The 19,169-nt window shown below is 39.8% G+C and overlaps 1 protein-coding gene across 3 annotated transcripts in view; it reads right to left on the minus strand.

The window, feature by feature from the left end:
* trim44 (tripartite motif containing 44) overlaps positions 1-19,169 on the minus strand; it is a 163,276-nt gene that overhangs the window by 75,538 nt on the left and 68,569 nt on the right. For 2 of the 3 annotated variants that reach the window (XM_061969972.1, XM_061969974.1), the window contains exon 5: positions 1,100-1,122. The exons of the other annotated variant lie outside the window; for it this stretch is intronic. In XM_061969972.1, the coding sequence (XP_061825956.1) occupies positions 1,100-1,122 (23 nt within the window). The remainder of the gene's footprint in view (positions 1-1,099; positions 1,123-19,169) is intronic. 3 annotated transcript variants of the gene reach the window in all.

Here is a 19,169-nt window from a genome sequence, read left to right on the forward strand (position 1 = left end):
CCTCCGACAACACACCGACGAAAGTGAGAAAATGGCGGATTGCTTCCCGATGTGACGTCATGTTGTGACGTCATCGCTCCGAGAGCGAATAATAGAAAGGCGTTTAATTCGCCAAAATTCACCCATTTAGAGTTCAGAAATCGGTTAAAAATATATATGGTCTTTTTTCTGCAACATCAATGTATATATTGACGCTTACATAGGTCTGGTGATAATGTTCCCCTTTAAACATCCAAGAGTGTGAACAAATTTGAAGCAAATGTGCTTGTCTGTTGCTGGTGTGAAAGCATGGAATTCTCTAGACAAAGGCTTAAAAAGTTGCAAGAATATCTTTGAATTTAAAAAGAGTTACAAAAAGAGACAACTGGAATTATATCAAACTCATTTTTGATTTTGATTGGATGTGTCATTTTGAAAATGCTTGAATGAAAATTTTAAGTATTTTGGAGTTCGGGTGTTGGTGGAGGGAACAGTGATAAAGTCATCTAAAATAATTTGTGTTAAAAAAGGGGGCAGATAAATATAAGAATATTATTCTTCCATCTGTTCCTTTCTGATCATGGAAATGTATAAGAAACAAAAAACAATGAAAGTGTCAACTGTATATGGCTTGTATATATGCATTTTCATGAAAGGAATAAAAAGAAATGATGATGATGATGATGATGATTGTTAAGGATAGTGCAGGGGGCCAAACCTGACTCCACTAATCACGGAACAACATGTACATACAGTATAAGCGTGCCTATCAACACAGCTCCATAGCATACAGTCTCTCATACTGAGCTACAGAGATTGTCACTTCGAGTGATTCCAGCGGGCACACATAGATGAGAGCGACTAATTGCCTTGCTGGGAAATCAACGTGACTCACATGTGAACAATGGAGGATAGGGAGTACTTGATGTGCAGAGGTGAGCTTGGATCTGTACTGCAAACAGGGAAATGCTTGGACTGTGTGTTTGTTAGTATGCAGGTTGGGGTGTTGTAAGTCTTATGATGGTTAAGGGAACTGAGAGGAGTAGTTTTGAAGTGCCCTCAGTTTACAGTTAAGTATCAAGTCGTAAAGAAGGTGAACATAGATCAAACTTCTTCCTACCTTGGTCTGGCTTCAAAGTCAAGCTGCGAAAAGAGTGAGAGCAAGAGAGCGGGGCAGGGAGAAAAAGGGAGACAAAATAAAACATTTAAAATCATTGCACAGGTGTTGTGGGCAATAAGATGTAAACAACATAATTCACATTAACTAGGGCCACAGCTGGTGGGGTTCTAAATTCAACCAATTAATTGTAACTCTCATTTTGTGAGTAGATGGGTTGTTCCTGTATTTTGTTCAAATGTTTTATTTGAAAGACCAAGTACATTTTCCGAAAATTTCAGATGATTCAGCTATACTTTCTATCTGTGTTGGCCCTGCGATGAGGTGGCGACTTGTCCAGGGTGTACCCCGCCTTCCGCCCGATTGTAGCTGAGATAGGCTCCAGCGCCCCCCGTGACCCCAAAGGGAATAAGCGGTAGAAAATGTATGGGGTGGATGGATCAGCTATACTTTGGGGAAAGTAAGTACTTGATCCCCTGATGATTGTATAAGCCGGTACCGGTCCGTGGATCGATTGGTACCGGGCCGCACAAGAAATAAAATAAAAAATAAATAAAAAATAAAAAATGTTTTTATTTTTTTATTAAATCAACATAAAAAAACACAAGATACACTTACAATTAGTGCACCAACCCAAAAAACCTCCCTCCCCCATTTACACTCATGCACACTCATTCGCACAAAAGGGTTGTTTCTTTCTGTTGTTACTATTTCTGGTTCCTACATTATATATCAATATATATCAATACAATCTGCAGGGATACAGTCCGTAAGCACACGATTGTATTTTTTTATGACAAAAAAAATAAAAAATACCATCCCCCCAGTCCGTGGGACAAATTTTCAAGCGTTGACCGGTCCGCAGTTACAAAAAGGTTGGGGACCACTGGTGTAAGATACGAACAGTCAATTTGATGGTAGTTTTTTTGTCACCGAGGGACACATAATGTACCGTATTTTTAGGACAATAAGGCCCACTTAAAATCCTTTAATTTTCTCCGAAATCGACAGTGCGCCTTAAAACCCGGTGCACCTTGTGTATGTTATAACTCTGGTTGTGCTTACTGACTGATTTTATGTGATACAAAGTGTAATGATAAGTGTGACCAGTCGATGGCAGGCACACATACAAAACGCATGTGGACTGCAGGTTGATGCCTGTTCAATAAATGATGACAGCCATGTTATCTGGCGTTTTATCTTGACCTATTATGCAAAACCAACTTTTCTTACCTGTTGGTTTCTGCAGTTGTGTATTTGGGATCTGCATAATTGCATGCGTCCGCCATTTTTGTCTGGGTCATAGTCAATAAGCTCCTTATTTTTCTCCATCCTTTTGTTGTGGGGCATTCAATCTGTGCTGTTGCCTTTGTTATTAAAAAGTAGCGTAAAGTTCTAACTTAATCTATCAGTAGACTCGTTATGTAAGCACTAAAAACTATAGGAGATGAATATAGGAGTTTAATCCATGAAATTAAACTGTTACCAGAGCCGAATCTCTCCAGGACATACAAACAATTCCACTTAATTCGGTGAAATGCCTTTCCAGCATCCATAGATATCACTGCCTCTTCAGTTTTCAGAGCAGGCACATCAGACAATATATTAAAAAGACGTCAACGATTAGAGAAGAAGTGCCTATTACGAATGAACCTGGTTTGATCCACATTAATAATAGAAGGGAGAATAGTATCCAGATGTAAAGCCAGCAGTTTGGATAATAATTTAAAGTCCACATTCAACAGGCTAAAAGGACGATATAACGGGTCCTTGCCTTTTTTTAAGAGTAGAAAAATGTAAACTTGGTTGAGCATTTGCAGGTGGCGGCCAGATTCAAACAATTCATTGTACATGTCCAATAATAGCGGGGCCAACTTGTGCCAAATTCTTTTGAAAAATTTGTGAGGATAGCCATCTGGTCCTGGGGATTTTCCGTTTTGTAGTGATAACGCTGCAACATTTAATTGCGCAGCAGTAATTGGTCTCTCCAACTCTACCGCAGCGGACTAATCAAACGAGGGGATATCCAGATTGGCAAAAAAAATGATCACGTTTAGGAGTAGAACAATGAGCAGATGAGTAGAGGGACGCATAGAAATTCTTAAATACATTATTGATCTCAAAATAATCCGTGACCATACCTGGATCGGACTGAATCTGCGGAATACATTGGGATGCTGATATCTGGCGTAGTTGATGAGATAATAGTTTACCAGCTTTATTAGCATGTTCATAGAACTGAGATCTTTAACGGAGCATTTGTTAAGTAGTACTGTCTGTTGCAAGGACATCAAGTTATGCCTATAGAGCAAGCCTTTCTTTATAAATGTCTGGGTTTTGAGGGGTAGCGTATAAGTTATCTAACAGAGATATGCGTTGTGTCAAACTGGTTGATCTATTCTTCCTGAATTTTTTCTCATTACTTGTATGGGATGTTATCTGCCCCCTAAACAACACAGTAGGTGTCAAAATGTGACATCAAGTTAGCAAATAAAGTGTACTAAGGTATATGTTTGAATAAAACAAAAAGCCGTTTAATTACAGTTTACTATGAACAACTATTCCTTTAATCGAATGTGCAAAAATATATTAAGGAGACCGATATACAACCGGTAAATTAATCAATAAGATAGTACAGAAATGACTTCGTAGTCATTTTGACAGAACTCAGGAACTAGACCATATGAATAAGGTAGAACACAATTGAAAAGAAAGGCACGACATTTAAAGTTTCTGGGATTTGTAGTCCCCTAGCTCCAAACATGCTAGCATGCCTCCTAGATCGAATCTGTGGCAACTCCAATTTTAATGTTTTTGTCCACAAAGTCCGCTGCCTTAGTTGTGTTATCGAATCTGTGAGTCTGGCCATTGGACAAAGTGATCTGCAACGTTGCAGGGAAGAGAACACCAAACTTCACAATGGGACATGAATGCAGCTTTCTCTTTAACCGCAGCAAAGGCGGCTCATTTGCGAGCTACGGCCGGAGTAAAGATGGGAAAAATCGAAATCCTCTTGCCCGTATAGGATAGCGGAGAAGCCTCATCCGCCCGTTGTGGAATTTGGTTCCGGACTTGGAATGAATTCTCCTGTACAAAAAAGCGGCCGGGGAGGTTTGCTATCTTTAGGCCTAGCACGCAGGGTCCAACATGGGCTTGTCATCAAGCTTCAGCACCTCCTGCAAGTATTGAGCAGCAAACTCAGTCAGACAAGGGCCCTCACAGCCTTCAGGAAGGCCCACCACTCAGATATTATTCCACCTCGAGCGGCCCCCCAAATCATTGTTTTTTAGAGAGGGGATCGACGGTGGCAGTTAGCTTGTTAACGCCAGCGCAGAGTTTGGTTAGCATTAGCTTTAGCAGCGAGTTCCAGGCTAACGATGGCTCCAATATGGGATGAAAGAATGCTCTAGAATGACTCCATACCAGCCGCAATCTGTCCTCTGACAACGGATTTAAGATTGTCCCCTCAAAAGCAGCAGTTTTTACACAGAGTCTGAATCGGAGTGTGTGCAGGTGTACCTAATGTTGTGACCGGGTAAATCTTTATAATGTTTATGTATACTGAACAATAATATAAATGCAACATTTTTGTTTTTGCTCCTATTTTTCATGAGTTGAACTCAACAATCTAAAACTTTTACTATGTACACAAAATACCATCCATCCATCCGTTTTCTACTGCTTATTCCCTTTGGGGTCGCTGGAGCCTATCTCAGCTACAATCGGGCGGAAGGCGGGGTACACCCTGGACAAGTCGCCACCTCATCGCAGGGCCAACACAGATAGACAGACAACATTCACACTCACATTCACACACTAGGGCCAATTTAGTGTTGCCAATCAACCTATCCCCAGGCGCATGTCTTTGTAGGTGGGAGGAAGCCGGAGTACCCGGAGGGAACCCACGCAGTCACGGGGAGAACATGCAAACTCCACACAGAAAGATCCCGAGCCCGGGATTGAGCCCAAGACTACTCAGGACCTTCGTATTGTGAGGCAGACGCACTAACCTCTCTTCCACCGTGCTATTCCTCTCAAATATTATTCACAAATCTGTCTTCTCCAACAACTCGTTTCAATGTACTTTATCCACAGCACCTTTGGAACATCTCTCGCATTGGTGATTTATATCTATATAGATCTCAGACAAGATAAATAGAAAAGGATTATTGTACAGGTCTAACAGATAACTGTTTTTTTCACCCCATCTGATCAAACCCAATGCCAGCAAGTAAACGTAATATCCACAGCAAAGCCAAAGGATGTAGCAGCTTGAAATGGTCTTTTCAAAATGACCTTAAGAGTACACGATGGCCTCTTTGCCCAGCAATGACTGTGATGCAGAGCTGGACCTTGAAGCTCTGAATGAAAACAGTGACACAGCCTCTGGCAGGCACTGACTTCTTGGCAGCACAGCACTTAAGAGGGAAGAGCGCTGACAAGGAGAGGGCAGCGAGCAGCAACTTGCTGTCTGCCTCATCAAGCTTAAAATTTAATGAGCTTCAGATCTTGACAAATAGTTAGTTTCAAACATTTGAATAGGGGGAGGATGTGCTTGGGCGAGCTTGTCAAATCATTAATTATGCGCAAAAGTCCACTGGAGATATAACAACATTCAGAAAAGAAACCCTCCACTGGCTAATAGACATTTTTGCAAAATACTTATTTTTTTTAGTTGCTTAACATAGACATTTTTTTGAAGTGTGGTAGTAAAAATTTTAATTGGAGCATAACTTGGGGAGTGTGTTTATTCAGCTTGATTCCCCGGTTGCTTTGGCTCTCATAGCCATTAACTGAGCTTGAACTTGTTTTCTTGAGCAGCTCATAGGATATACAACATAAAAGTGAGTACAATACTTCTAATACACCAACAGTCGAATTCCAAAGAAGTCAAGGTTCAGGCTAGGGGCATAAGGTATATTATTTCTATAACACTTATGAATATATTTAACCTTTAAAATGTGGGCTATTCATGAATTACAGTTACTTTGTGTAAATAAAATAAAAATAAAAACGTGGGTGTTTCTTGGGAATATATATAGAATATAGGGTTGTACGGTATACCGGTATTAGTATAGTACCGTGATTGTAATGAATCATAATCGGTATTATACCGCCTCTGAAAAGTACCATCTTCTTTTGTTTTAAAAAAATGTATATTATGTTTAAAAACTCAGGAAATATGTTCCTGGACACATGAGAACTTTGAATATGACCAATGTATGATCCTGTAACGACTTGGTATCGGATTGATACCCAAATTTGTGGTATCATCCAAAACTAAGGTATCAAACAAGAGAATAATAAGTGATTATTACATTTTAACAGAAGTGTAGATAGAACATGATGTTAAAAGAGAAAGTAAGCCGATATTAACAGTAAATGAACAAGTAGATTAATAATACAGTTTCTACCACTTGTTCTTAATAATTTTGACAAAATAATAGAATGGAAAATGACACAATATGTTACTGCAGGGGTTCTCATTACGTCGATCGCGAGCTACCGGTCGATCACGGAGGGTGTTTCAGTCGATCACCAGCCAGGCATTAAAAAAATAGTCCTAAAAATAAGCGATCATAAATCTTCACTATGACGTCACTTTCGTCACTTGATTGACATTCACGGCACCCGAGGGTCTTCTGAGATGACGCTGACTGCTGCCAGCTCATTAAAATTACCGACTGGAAGGCGAGAAACACTTTATTTCAACAGACTCTGGCGCCGTACCTGTCGTCAAAACTCCAAAGACCGACTGCAAAGTTGCACAGTTGTGCTAACAAAATAAGAGTCTCAGAAAGCTGGCGTGCACAAGCTAGCAAGCTACGGAGTTTGCCGACAATGTATTTCTTGTAAAGTGTATACAAAGGAGTACGGAAGCTGGACAAATAAGATGCCAAAAACCAACCACTTTCATGTGGTATTGGACAGAAAGGAGGACTTTTTTTCTCCTCCATTCGAAAATGCGGACATTATCAGCACCACTGTCTGATTCCAATCAATGCAAGTCATCAGAATCAGGTAATACACCAACTTATATTCTTGTCTTCATGAAAGAAAGGAATCTATATGTGTTAAACATGCTTGTATTATCTTTAAACACCTTTAACTTATTAACAATATTAACTATATGTGTTAAACATGCTTGTACTATCTTTAAACACCTTTAACTTGTTAACAATATTAACTATATGTATTAAACATTCTTGTATTATCATTAAACACCTTTAATTTTTTAACAATATTAACTATATGTGTTAAACATGCTTGCATTATCATTAAACACATTTAACTTGTTAACAATATTAACTATATGTGTTAGACATGCTTGTGCTATCTTTAAACACCTTTAACTTGTTAACAATATTAACTATATTTATTAAACATACTTGTATTATCTTTAAACACCTTTAATTTTTTAACAATATTAACTATTTGTGTTAAACATGCTTGCATTATCATTAAACACCTTTAACTTGTTAACAAAAACATATATTTCATAAATAAGTAAATATAAATTATATATATGAATGAGGTAGATCCCCACGACTTGATCAATTGAAAAGTAGCTCGCCTGCAGAAAAAGTGTGAGCACCCCTGTGTTACTGCATCTGTCAGCAGCTAAATTAGGAGCCTTTGTTTGTTTACTTACTACTAAAAGACAAGTTGTCTTGTATGTTCACTATTTTATTAAAGGACAAACTTGCAAGATGTTTAATGTAGTGTAAGTTTTTTTGTTAAAATAAAGCCAATAATGCAATTTTTTGTGGTCCCCTTTATTTAGAAAAGTACCGAAAAGTATCAAAATAGATTTGGTACCAGTACCAATTGGTATTGGGACAACACTAATAGAGTATAGGGCTGCAACGATTTGATTTATTTTCCATTGCTTCCATCAATCGTTAATGAGTGCAACTTCTATAAATGGAGTGCCTGGAATTTTAAATACGCAGACATTGTTTCCTCACAGATGATGCAATAGAGCACACATGACAGCAGTGGTGCAGTGATCGGTGCTGCGGCGAAAAGCTGAGTTTTTTTCATTATTAACATGCTAAGAGTACAATTTGAATGCTGATGATGTGCATCAAACTATTCAATAAATTACTTGATTGTGAAAATAATCGATAGCTGCAGCCATAATAGAGTACCTCGCAAAAGTAAGTACACCCCTCCCATTTCTGCAAATTTTGTATTTTATTTTTTCATGGGAAAACACTCAAGAAATGATTCTCTGGTACAAAGTAAGGTAGTTAGTGTACATCTTGTAATGTGTATAAATGTACAAACCCCGTTTCCATATGAGTTGGGAAATTGTGTTAGATGTAAATATAAATGGAATACAATGATTTACAAAACCTTTTCAACCCAAATTCAGTTGAATATGCTACAAAGACAACATATTTGATGTTCAAACTCATAAACTTTTTTTTTTTTTGCAAATAATAATTAACTTAGAATTTCATGGCTGCAACCTGTGCCAAAGTAGGCATGTTCACCGCTGTGTTACATGGCCTTTCCTTTTAACAACACTCAGTAAACGTTTGGGAACTGAGGAGACACATTTTTTAAGCTTCTCAGGTGGAATTATTTCCCATTCTTGCTTGATGTACAGCTTAAGTTGTTCAACAGTCCGGGGGTCTCCGTTGTGGTATTTTAGGCTTCATAATGCGGCACACATTTTCAATGGGAGACAGGTCTGGACTACAGGCAGGCCAGTCTAGTACCCGCACTCTTTTACTATGAAGCCACGTTGATGTAACATGTGGCTTGGCATTGTCTTGCTGAAATAAGCAGGGGCGTCCATGGTAACGTTGCTTTGATGGCAACATATGTTGCTCCAAAACCTGTATGTACCTTTAGCATTAATGGTGCCTTCACAGATGTGTACGTTACCCATGTCTTGGGCACTAATACACCCCCATACCATCACAGATGCTGGCTTTTCAACTTTGCGCTTATAACAATCCGGATGGTTCTTTTCCTCTTTGGTCCAGAGGACACGACGTGCACAGTTTCCAAAAACAATTTGAAATGTGGACTCGTCAGACCACAGAACACTTTTCCACTTTGTATCAGTCCATCTTAGAAGAGCTCAGGCCCAGCGAAGCCGACGGCATTTCTGGGTGTTGTTGATAAACAGTTTTCGCCTTGCATAGGAGAGTTTTAACTTGCACTTACAGATGGGACGGCGTGGCGCAGTGGAAGAATGGCCGTGCGCGACCCGAGGGTCCCTGGTTCAATCCCCACCTAGTACCAACCTCGTCATGTCCGTTGTGTCCTGAGCAAGACACTTCACCCTTGCTCCTGATGGGTGCTGGTTAGCGCCTTGCATGGCAGCTCCCTCCATCAGTGTGTGAATGTGTGTGTGAATGGGTAAATGTGGAAGTAGTGTCAAAGCGCTTTGAGTACCTTGAAGGTAGAAAAGCGCTATACAAGTACAACCCATTTATCATTTACCCATTTATGTAGCGACCAACTGTAGTTACTGACAGTGGGTTTCTGAAGTGTTCCTGAGCCCATGTGGTGATATCCTTTACACACTGATGTCGCTTGTTGATGCAGTAAAACCTGTGGGATCGAAGGTCACAGGCTTAACTGCTTACCTGCAGTGATTTCTCCAGATTCTCTGAACCCTTTGATGATATTACGGACCGTAGATGGTGAAATCCCTAAATTCCTTGTTTGTGAATGACTGAGCATTTCATGGAATCTACTTTTATACCCAATCATGGCACCCACCTGTTCCCAATTTGCCTGTTCATCTGTGGGATGTTCCAAATAAGTGTTTGATGAGCATTCCTCAACTTTATCAGTATTTATTGCTACCTTTCCCAACTTCTTTGTCACGTGTTGCTGGCATCAAATTCTAAAGTTAATGATTATTTCCAAAAAAAATAAATGTTTATCAGTTTGAACAACAAATATGTTGTCTTTGTAGCATATTCAACTGAATATGGGTTGAAAATGATTTGCAAATCATTGCATTCCATTTATATTTACATCTAACACAATTTCCCAACTCATATGGAAACGGGGTTTGTACACCACCATTAATGCCTAAACCACTGGCACCACTAAACCACTTCAACTTCAATATAGAGGCAACTTGTTTTTCCACTCTACTGGTACTTTAAGTCATCCAGGAGATTAAAAGATTATAAAATTATACAGTATTGCTAAGTTGACAATTTCTAATGTTTTTTTTTTTGACAGTCTATATATGTTGACAATGGAAATGGAGCTGCTACGCAATCACCTTCTTTGTCAAAGCTGTGAGTGTAAGTTTACACATACTTTTTTCGACGTGCTAAATAAAGACGCAAATCAGCACTCACAGCTGAGTTTTAGTCATGATAAATCAATTTCTCCTCCCAGTATTGTGGGTGTTCTGATGATCAACATATATTCTGCATATTCATGAAGACAGACACGCTAAATAGATTGTGCTCTTTATTCTGCTCACTAAAGAGACACATACACACGTACAAGTGTCTCTTGTTATTGTATATAAATGTAAGAACTTATTTTGGACAAATTGTAATGTGCACTTGAAATAATGCCATTGGCATTCCATTGCCTATCTTTCCACTTTGCAGCACTTGCAGTACACCAATACACACAATGCTTGTTTTGTGAAGATATATGACAACTAACAGTGGGTGATGTAAAAAACTAAATAGCCGGAGAAAATCTAAAGAGCGTGTATACAGCCAACACAATTAGTACTGCTATTCATTTACCACAGGGGTCATTTAAATGGAAGATCACACTGTTTTCTGTTGGAGCGCAGGGTTCTGAGCAAGGTCCAATTCATGACGACACACTGGCTCTTTAGAGCACATCGTGCATATAAACAATTTGCTTTCTGTCTAGACCAGTGGTTTCAAACTTTTTTCACCAAGTACCACCTCAGAAAACACTTGGCTCTCCAAGTGCCACCATATTGACCAGCAAAAAAATACAATAGAGGTGTAGGCCTAAGTCTTTATTAAAAACCAGGCAGAGGTTTCATTTAGCAAGTATTTTTGGTATATTTTTGGCCACTGTAACATTACACATAGTTTGAACGGTAACACTGTACTTCAGTGACGTGCGGTCACTAGAGGCAGGGCCTCACCTGCCATCATGGAAAGAAAAAAAATGTAAAAAGAAAAAAAATTAATTAAATTGTTATATGTATCCAGTGATTATACTATAAAGTTATTTTCCATTTGCTTCACCAGTTTTAGATTATTTTTATTCAAAATCGCTGAATTTTCACATTTGCCATTCAAATACTGCGAGAGACTTACGGTGAACAGCAGCCAGTTGAGGCACGTCACTCAGTTGAGCCTCACCATGGATTGCGGACTCGGCTAACTGCTGGCCTGCTGTGCAGTGAGACCGTATTGCTATATGAATTATATTATACATTTCCATAGTTTAGTTAGCTGAGGTATATAATGTACAGTGTATTTTGTCAACAACTGTATGTGTGTAACGTATTTCTTGTGCAGAGCAATCATAAAACTGCTGCGAAGACGCACTGGCTGAGGCTCGCGTAACCCCGCCTCCTGGTGCCGGTTAAGGCACCTTCGCCGCAGACTGCACCCCCCGACGGGAGCGCCACACCAACCAAAGCCCACATCCAAACCCTCCACGTGCAAGACCGAATACACCCAAAAAAAGTCACTTAACAAGAAGCCAAAAAGTGCAAAAACAACAATGCTCGCGCCGGAGGAGCCGTGAACTACTGCAGGGACACAACATTAGGTACACCTGCAGACTGCAGCACGGATTTCATATTTCATTCATTCACAACTCCTCCAACACCAACACCACTGTTCCCGCACTTATAAGTAAAGGTAAGACCATAATAACGTTTTTTTTTATTAAATGTGCTTTTTTGTGTGCTACAGTTTGTATGTGGAAAGTTATAGTTAAGTTAAAGTACCATCTATTGTCACACACACACGAGGTGTAATGAAATTTGTCCTCTGCATTTGACCCATCCCTTGATCACCCCCTGGGAGGTGAGGGGAGCAGTGGGCAGCAGCGGCGCCGCGCCCGGGAATAATTGTTGGTGATTCAACCCCCAATTCCAACCCTTGATGCTGAGTGCCAAGCAGGGAAGAATGCTGGTATGAGCTTTTAAACATAACCCGTTAACTGCTGCCAATCAAATGGTGAATAAGATACTCTTTAGGGTTCATATGTTTGTAAATCTGACTGTGATGAAGTCAGTGCCTCACCAGTCATGAACCTCACCGCACGTCACTGCTGTACTTAGATATTGAATCAAATACAATTAATTGCACATAATTAAGCGATTATTTGGCGTACCACTAGATGGAGCCCACGTGTACCACTGTTTAAGAAACACTGGTTTAGTCCACTTTTTCCTGTTTTTAACATTCATCCATCCATCCAGTTTATACCGCTTGTCCCTTTCGGGGTCATGGGGAGTGCTGGAGCCTATCTCAGCTGCATTCGGGCGGAAGGCGGGGTACACCCTGGACAAGTCGTCACCTCATCGCAGGGCCAACACAGATAGACAGACAACATTCACACTCACATTCACACACGAGGGCCAATTTAGTGTTGCCAATCAACCTATCCCCAGGTGCACACATTTGTTTTTAAGTCACTATTGTCAACCACTAAAACATTGGTGACCAGTTTAATTTTTTTCCACTCACTGTTGAGAGGTAAATCAATCTTAATTTGTGTACAGTGTTACTAAGATCCACCCTGCTCCTCTTCTGATTAGCTAGTGATGTCTTTGGCTCCAGACAGAGCACTGGGTTATTCTATTAATCAGTGTTTTCCATACAGTCCTTTATGTGTGACAACACGCTCCAGTTAAATGTGTATTCCAAAGAAAGATTTGGCATCCGGTTTCAAATTGTTATATTTACATTTGGTGTGTTGAGCTCACTCGCGAACAAACCACAGCAGATTTGGACACACTTTATAACACATATGTTCATCAATATATTGCTTTATTGATGAACAGCTACCCAGGAAACATCATGAATGTTCTTTTCAAATTGCCCGTGCACACGAAGCGCCTACATGAACTGAAAGAAACACGTGTAAGTCAATAACTTCATGTTCTGTTGTTAAATAAGGTTACATTTTACTCATCTTCACACAAACCCTGAGTTTTGTGTCATAACCAGTTATGCAAATGAGATGATGTGATTTAGTGGAGCTGCCCCTTCCCTGCAACCTAACACCACGGATACATACGCTGACTAGATGTCAGTTGTTGCTCGATATTGGATTACAGACTCTTTTGGAGAACGACCCTTGCAAGATTTATTGGTGCTTCCTGGATCCCGGGACTCGATTTGTTCGCTTTTTGAGACAGAATTACGCTGCCAACAAGCTAGCAATGACCAGACCGTCGACTGGATGGTGTCATTACCAGCATGTCTCCCAAGAGAAACCCACAAGCTGAAGAGGTCGGGGTTTTAAAAAAATCACTCGACTTCTTGGCCGAGGAGGTGACGGCTGTCAGATCGCAGCGGAGGCAGCTCCTGGATCTACTGGCAGAAGCTAAATTGCTGTGGCTCGAGAACGAAAAAAGAGATTGACACATCTCGGATCTGGAACGAGTGAATGCTCTAGACTAGAGCATTTGTTCTCAAATGGGGGTACGCGTACCCCTGGGGGTACTTGAAGGTATGCCAAGGGGTACGTGAGATTTTTTTTAAAATATTCTAAAAATAGCAACAATTCAAAAATCCTTTATAAATATAAATAAAAACCTATCTTTTTTTCCAAGTAGTTCAAGAAAGACCACTACAAATGAGCAATATTTTGCACTGTTACACAATTTAATAAATCAGAAACTGATGACATAGTGCTGTATTTTACTTCTTTAGCTCTTTTTTTCAACCAAAAATGCTTTGCTCTGATTAGGGGGTACTTGAATTTTTAAAAAATTCACAGGGGGTACATCACTGAAAAAGGTTGAGAACCACTGGACTAGAGCACCCTGCATTAACGATGTGGTCATCAAGGCTCGAGGATTAGGCCGCACTCGTACAATGGGGAGAACGTCAGTGAACAAGACAAGCTCAACGGAGCAACATGGAGCGTCTTACCTACAAAGTAAAGGAATAGAAGTGGATCTGCAGAGCACTGAGGCGTGTCACCCGCTGCCCAAAAGAACAACTTAAAAAACAGAAATCATAATGAGGTTTGTGAATAGAGAAAACATGGACACAAAATGAAAAGCAAAAATGTCTAAGCAAAGCCTTCTGACCAACAGCATCTCTTTCTGGACTGGAGCCTGCAATGCCTCAGACTGGAAGTCTCTCCAGAGAGTGGTGAGGACGGCGGAAAAGATCATCAGGACTCCTCTTCCTCCTATCCAGGAGATTGCAAAAAGCCGCTGCCTGACCAGGGCTCAGAAAATCTGCAAAGACTCCTCCCACCCCCACCAAGGACTGTTTTTACTGCTGGACTCTAGAAAGAGGTTCCGCAGCCTCCGAAGCAGAACCTCCAGGTTCTGTAACAGCTTCTTCCCTCAGGCCGTAAGACTCTTGAACGCATCATAATTAAATTATCCCCTCAACTCCCCCCAAAATGGATTAACTCATAGGAATAAAAAAGACAATATAGCATACATCCATAAACGTGGACGAATGTGAAAAAGTGCAATATATTTATCTGTACAGTAATCTATTTATTTATTTATGTATATTGATTTATTTTATATATTTATTTATATATTAATTATATATATTTATTCATATATGCACCTTATTGCTTTTTTATCCTGCACTACCATGAGCTTATGTAACAAAAATTCGTTCTTATCTGTGCTGTAAAGTTCAAATTTGAATGACAATAAAAAGGAAGTCTAAGTCTAAATGACTATCTAACCACATTGACCTTGCCAACAAAGCGAGGTACTTGAGGAAACAAAGAAAGTGCAGCACACTTAGATATCAAACTGCAAGATATTTATTTTTTCGGACTATAAGTCGCAGTTTTTTACTTATACTCAGGAGCGACTTATGTGTGAAATTATTAACACATTACCACAAAATATCAAATAATACTATTTAGCTCATTCACGTAAGAGACTACACGTATAAGATTTCATGGGATTTAGCGATTAGGAGTGACAGATTGTTTGGTAAACATATAGCATGTTCTATATGTTATAGTTATTTGAATGACTCTTACCATAATATGTTACGTTAACATACCAGGCACGTTCTCAGTTGGTTATTTATGCCTCATATAACGTACACTTATTCAGCCTGTTGTTCACTATTCTTTATTTATTTTAAATTGCCTTTCAAATGTCTATTCTTGGTGTTGGATTTTATCAAATACATTTCTCCAAAAAATGCAACTTATACTCCAGTACGACTTATATATGTTTTTTTCCTTCTTTATTATGCATTTTCGGCCGGTGTGACTTATACTCAGAAAAATACGGTATATGGGGCGGTAAAGCTCGGTTGGTAGAGTGGCCGTGCCAGCAACTTGAGGGTTACAGGTTCGATTCCCGCTTCCGCCATCCTAGTCACTGCCGTTGTGTCCTTGGGCAAGACACTTTACCCACCTGCTCCCAGTGCCACCCACACTGGTTTAAATGTAACTTAGATATTGGGTTTCACTATGTAAAGCGCTTTGAGTCACTAGAGAAAAGCGCTATATAAATATAATTCACTTCACTTCATATATTTAACACAATGCACTTGGAAATAACCAGATAAATTGTAGGAGTCAGAGACTTTTCAGAGGACAACAAGAACTGGACTGTCAAAGGTAACATCATTCTTCACAAATCCACGATGCACACAAGCATCCCTCAAACCAATATGGAATTGGAAACCTTTTGCAACAGACCATAAAAGTCTGAAATTGGAGAATAATATAGATCCAGATACAGTTATTTTCTCCCACCACATGAATAATTGTTTTTATTATATAGATGAACAATGTAATGCCAACATTAAATCCGACAACTGTCAATTATTAATTTTAACAGCAGACGCTTGTATGCAAACTACAAAAACATGAAGCACTTTTTTAAGAACAATTTAGGCCTCAAACAAAATCTCGAAATTGTTAACACAAAAATTAAATGACGATTTTTTCCCAAGTTTTCCCTACTTTTGTTTTAAAGAAACCAATGAATACAAATTTGAGTGTGAATGTTGTCTGTCTGTGTTGGCCCTGTGATGAGGTGGCGACTTGTCCAGGGTGTACCCCGCCTTCTGCCCAAATGCAGCTGAGATAGGCTCCAGCACCCCCCGCGACCCCGAAAAGGACACGCGGTAGAAAATGGATGGGTGGAATACAAATAACAGAGATAATTCAAAACAAGTTTTGCTTTTATTTGATCAAAAACTTCCATCCATCCATTTTGTACCGCTTGTCCCTTTCGGGGTCGCTGGAGCCTATCTCAGCTGCATCCGGGCGGAAGGCGGGGTACACCCTGGACAAATCTCCACCTCATCACAGGTGATCAAAAACTTGTTATTTGAAATGACGCTGCTTACATTGTATCTTAGTCTTAGCAAAATTCTAATTTGTATAATGTTCTTTACAAACCAGATGTATAGCGCTTTACATAGTGAAACCCAATATTTAAGTTACATTTAAACCAGTGTGGGTGGCACTGAGAGCAGGTGGGTAAAGTGTCTTGCCCAAGGACACAATGGCAGTGACTAGAATGGCGGAAGCGGGGATCGAACCTGGAACCCTCAAGTTGCTGGCTTTTCAAAGAACTAAATTAAGAGCTTCTTTTGGGAGGCAATACTTGTGTCGAGAATAAAATACTTCTATAAACAATAATAATAATAATAATGATAATAATGATTATAATCAAATCTCCAACATTGAGATGATAAAGTGCAAACATAAAATTATTGTCTTAAATAAAATACTTCTGTAAACAAAATTGTAGCATTGCGCATTGCATGCAAATTATTTGTTTTGTTCCCCTCGTCAAAAGTTGCATTTCCCGCATTCGGCTCGATGCTTCGTTTTCAGATGTTGTAATACGTTTGTTGTGCTGGGTTTTTTTCAAACAAACTTTGCAGCGCGCAGTCACTTGTGGCATGCCTGTTGCCACAAATCAAAACCACTGAAAACACTTTTGTTTTCTTTGGAACTCTTTGTCACGTTCTTGCGAGCATTAGCCATGTTTTGCTAGGTGCGTAAATCTCCGCTAAGGAAGTGAGGGGGAGGGCAGAAGCTACGGAAGCTTCTGGGGGCAAAAAATAAGTCAAAAGGAGAAAAACACATTTTTTAAATCGTTTGCAACAAAAAAACTTTAATTTATCGTTATGACCGATTTACCGCCAGGCCGACAACAATTCATCGAACCCTTCCAAGTGTTCTCAGAAACATGGATCGAGGCTAAAAAATGAATATATTTTGATCTGGAACGTTATGAACTAAATTACATCAACAGTACCGAACAAGAACAGAGGAGACTATTATGTGGGAACTCCTCTTGAACCCTAATTATAGTACAAGACCATTGATGACTTCATAGATACAATGCATAGCATGAGTTTATATCCTAAAATCACTAGACCAAGCAGAATCGCAGGAGACTGTTCTACACTTATTCATAATATACAGTATTTACTGTTGATTTTGAACATAGAACATTTATAACACAAAAATCTGTAGAGGCAGAAAATAAGTACAAAACAAGCTAACCAACATCTTACGAACATGTACGAATTAATATTACAGTCAATTATTAGATTGGAAACAAATGTGGACAAATAACATGAGAGCAACATGGGGCATCCTAAATAGCATCATTAAAAATAGCACTAGGAAGGATTACTCTCAATACTTTTCAGACAAAAACATAACAAAATGACACTATGAATGAAGTAATTAAAAAGTTCAATAACTACTTTGCAAATATTGGGCTAAATTTGAAAAAGAAGATTCCAGATCCCGGGTCAGTTAAGGACTTGATGATGCAATGGACAGAAATTCCAACTCAATGTTCCTCACAGGCGTGACAGAATAGGAAATAACACATTTCGGGAGAACATCCGCACCGTAACACAACATAAACACAACAGAACAAATACCCAGAATCCCATGCATCCCTAACTCTTCCGGGCTACATTATACACCCCCGCTACCACCAAACCCCCACCCCCCCGTGCGTCGGTTGAGGTGGGCGGGGTTGGGGGGTGCGGGGCTTAGTGGTAGCGGGGGTGTATAATGTAGCCCGGAAGAGTTAGGGATGCATGGGATTCTGGGTATTTGTTCTGTTGTGTTTATGTTGTGTTACGGTGCGGATGTTCTCCCGAAATGTGTTTGTCATTCTTGTTTGGTGTGGGTTCAGAGTGTGGCGCATATAAGTAAGAGTGTTAAAGTTGTTTATACGGCCACCCTCAGTGTGACCTGTATTGCTGTTGACCAAGTATGCCTTGCAGTCACCTACGTGTGTAAGCAGAGGCCGCATACAACATGTGATTGGGCCGGCACGTAGATAGTATGGTGTAAAAGCGGACGCGACGACAGGTTGTAGAGGACGCTAATAAAGGCAGTGCCATCACAGCACGCCATCAATATAGTTGTCCGGGTGGAAATCTGAGAATATTTGCCCTGGGAGAATTCCGGGGGAGGCACTGAAATCCGTAAGTCTCCCGGAAAAATCGGGAGGGTCGGCAAGTATGCTCTAGACTGTATCTTTGTTCTTGGACGGGTTGTACTGAAAACGCATTTTGTTGTACTTTTTAAGTACAATGACAATAAAGTTCTATTCCAATACATATGCAATAATGTTTGACTCATGGGATGTTGAGGAGACAACTTGTTTGGACAAGGGATCTGACAAAGAAGATTATTAAGATTCCCAAAGCGTACACAACCACAATAGGTCAAAGCACGACTGTCGTGAACACTAGAAAAGACTACATTAAACACAGCTCAGTGGACGTGCACTTAAGAGACAAGTGAATTTTTTGATTATATAATCACATTTACGCCACTCGTAGCCCTGGCATGCAGTCAAACAACCCTCTCTTCATGAGCATACATGTCAAATAAAACAGTGCATCTCTTACGCTGCCAAAATCGGCAT

This window comes from Nerophis lumbriciformis, linkage group LG10 (assembly GCF_033978685.3).
Source record: "Nerophis lumbriciformis linkage group LG10, RoL_Nlum_v2.1, whole genome shotgun sequence".
Lineage (NCBI taxonomy): Eukaryota > Metazoa > Chordata > Actinopteri > Syngnathiformes > Syngnathidae > Nerophis > Nerophis lumbriciformis.